The sequence below is a fragment of the Arachis ipaensis genome, chromosome B03, assembly GCF_000816755.2.
Source record: "Arachis ipaensis cultivar K30076 chromosome B03, Araip1.1, whole genome shotgun sequence".
In the NCBI taxonomy this organism is placed as follows: domain Eukaryota; kingdom Viridiplantae; phylum Streptophyta; class Magnoliopsida; order Fabales; family Fabaceae; genus Arachis; species Arachis ipaensis.
The window spans coordinates 122028205-122030417 of NC_029787.2; the positions used below are offsets into that span (position 1 = coordinate 122028205).

General features: G+C 35.8%; 1 protein-coding gene across 1 annotated transcript; it reads left to right on the top strand.

Annotated features, from left to right (window-relative positions):
* Window positions 720–1962, top strand: LOC107634696 (thaumatin-like protein). The gene has a single exon (XM_016338123.2). The coding sequence runs from the start codon at window positions 733–735 to the stop codon at window positions 1573–1575; it is 843 nt and encodes a 280-aa protein (XP_016193609.2). The 5' UTR covers window positions 720–732; the 3' UTR covers window positions 1576–1962.

Sequence of the window (2213 nt, forward strand, 5' to 3'; positions counted from 1 at the left end):
ACCTAAAATTAAGAAATAATTTTAACTAATGGATTAAAAATGTAAATTATTCTAAAATTAAGTAGAAAACTAATTTTACTAATTTTAATTACAATTCCACTCAATGAACAACAAAAAATTGTAAATAATGTGAACAATAGATCATCTCTCAAACTCATGAAATATGAATAACCTTAATTAATTTAAAATTTAAATAAGTTAGGAGGTAACCGTTGAAAGCGATAATGGTTGTAGATAATGTGTGCATGCTTAATGGGAACTGATAGCACGTAGTCATAAGCTGAAAATGAGGAGATTATTTAGAACCCTCATTCCCCTCATTCCTTCATTCTCTGCACCACATATACATCCCCACTCCACTCTCTGTTAATTAATTCCACTTCTTTTTCATTCTCTGCAACACCAAGTATATATCTACTACCACATATACATGTCCACTCTACTCTCTGTTAATTATTAAACAGTTTTCACATTCTAAATTCCAATGCCGATCTCCTTTCAATATCACTACTACTATTACATTATTGTTCTCCTCTCCATCTCCCTCAGAGCAGGTGCTCCTCAGTTTTCCACAGTATTTTCTTTTGTGATACGTCTTTGTAGTTTATCTATGTTACATGTGCTTTTTGACAAAGTATTGATACGGGTACTCGAATATATATTGGATATGCTTCATGATCATCTAAAATTATGTTATATATAATTTGTGTATTTTATATTCTTACACGAGAAATGTTAGAGAGTCGAAGTATGTTGTTGAAAAAAGTGATGGCCCAAAACAATAAATTTCAATGGCTCTCTAGCTTTTCTCTTTTTACATTGTACCCTTATTTGTACATACAACTGAGTAGCTTATATTGTAGTAATTATATACATGAATGTTTTGGTGTCACAGATGGGATACAATTGATACTGGTAAACAACTGCAAAGAAAATGTATGGCCGGGTATTCTTGGCAATGCAGGTCAGGATTCTCCTAAGGAGGGAGGCTTTCTCCTTCCGAGCGGAGAAGAGGCGGAGATCCAAGTCCCTAGTGGTTGGTCAGGGAGGATCTGGGGAAGACAAGGGTGCATATTCGATGACAAAACAGGCAGAGGAACTTGCGAAACCGGCGACTGCGCAGGCCTTTTACAATGCAAAGGTATAGGAGGAGCCCTTCCTGCAACGCTAGTGGAAATGACGCTTGGAACCTCACAGAGTCCGCTGCATTTCTATGATGTGAGTTTGGTTGACGGATTTAACCTTCCGGTGTCAATGAGGGCGGTTGGGGGCAGCGGAGGGTGTGGTGTTGCGGCGTGTGAGGCAGATTTGAATGGTGTGTGCCCTGTATCGCTTGTTTTGGAGAGGAATGGGAAGGTTGTGGGGTGCAAAAGTGCGTGTTTGGGTGCAAGAACACACAGGTATTGCTGCAGTGGGGAATATGCTAACCCGGACAAGTGTAAGCCTACGCTCTTTGCTCGAATCTTCAAGGCTGCTTGTCCACAGGCTTATAGCTATGCTTATGATCACTCTTCAGCCCTCAAGACTTGTAAGGCACCTCGCTATTCCATTACATTTTGCCCTCCCAAACCGTAGCTATGTGTTTTTACTTTTTACAATATATATTTTATTTAGTGCTTGATTATGGTTGACGGTGTTGTCACATCTGAAACTCTGCTTTTCTATTAAGTGCTCATGTTATAATAATAAGTTAAAATCAAATGTTAGGAATTTTTTACTCTCTCTCATACCATAGAGGTAAAAAGAAAATCCAGCCTTCTCTTCTTTAATAGTTTTTTTTTTATGGCAATTACTCCTATGAAGATGCCAAAAACATCTTCTCATGATGATCCTTGTTTAAAAAGTGTAACTTATTTGTTTAGCAATACTTTGAATAAAGATAACACTTTTACTTTAAATAAAAATCAAACCCTATAATCTATCATCCAATGATCAAAATGAAATATTTTCACACGATGACAATCATAAAATCTTCATTGGAGTAGCCACCTTTTTTTTAACATGTAAAATTAACTATTAAATTTGGTTGCTCTGAAACGTAGTAGTTAGTCCCAAAATGAAGTTGCGTCTTATATGGATGCCGTGATGTGAAGATCATATAGTTGAATACGGGGCAATTATCGTCTTCCATGTAATTTTAATATCAGAAAACTATTAGACTATATTATTTAATTATCAATGATAAAAAATATAGATAAAATATATTATTAAAT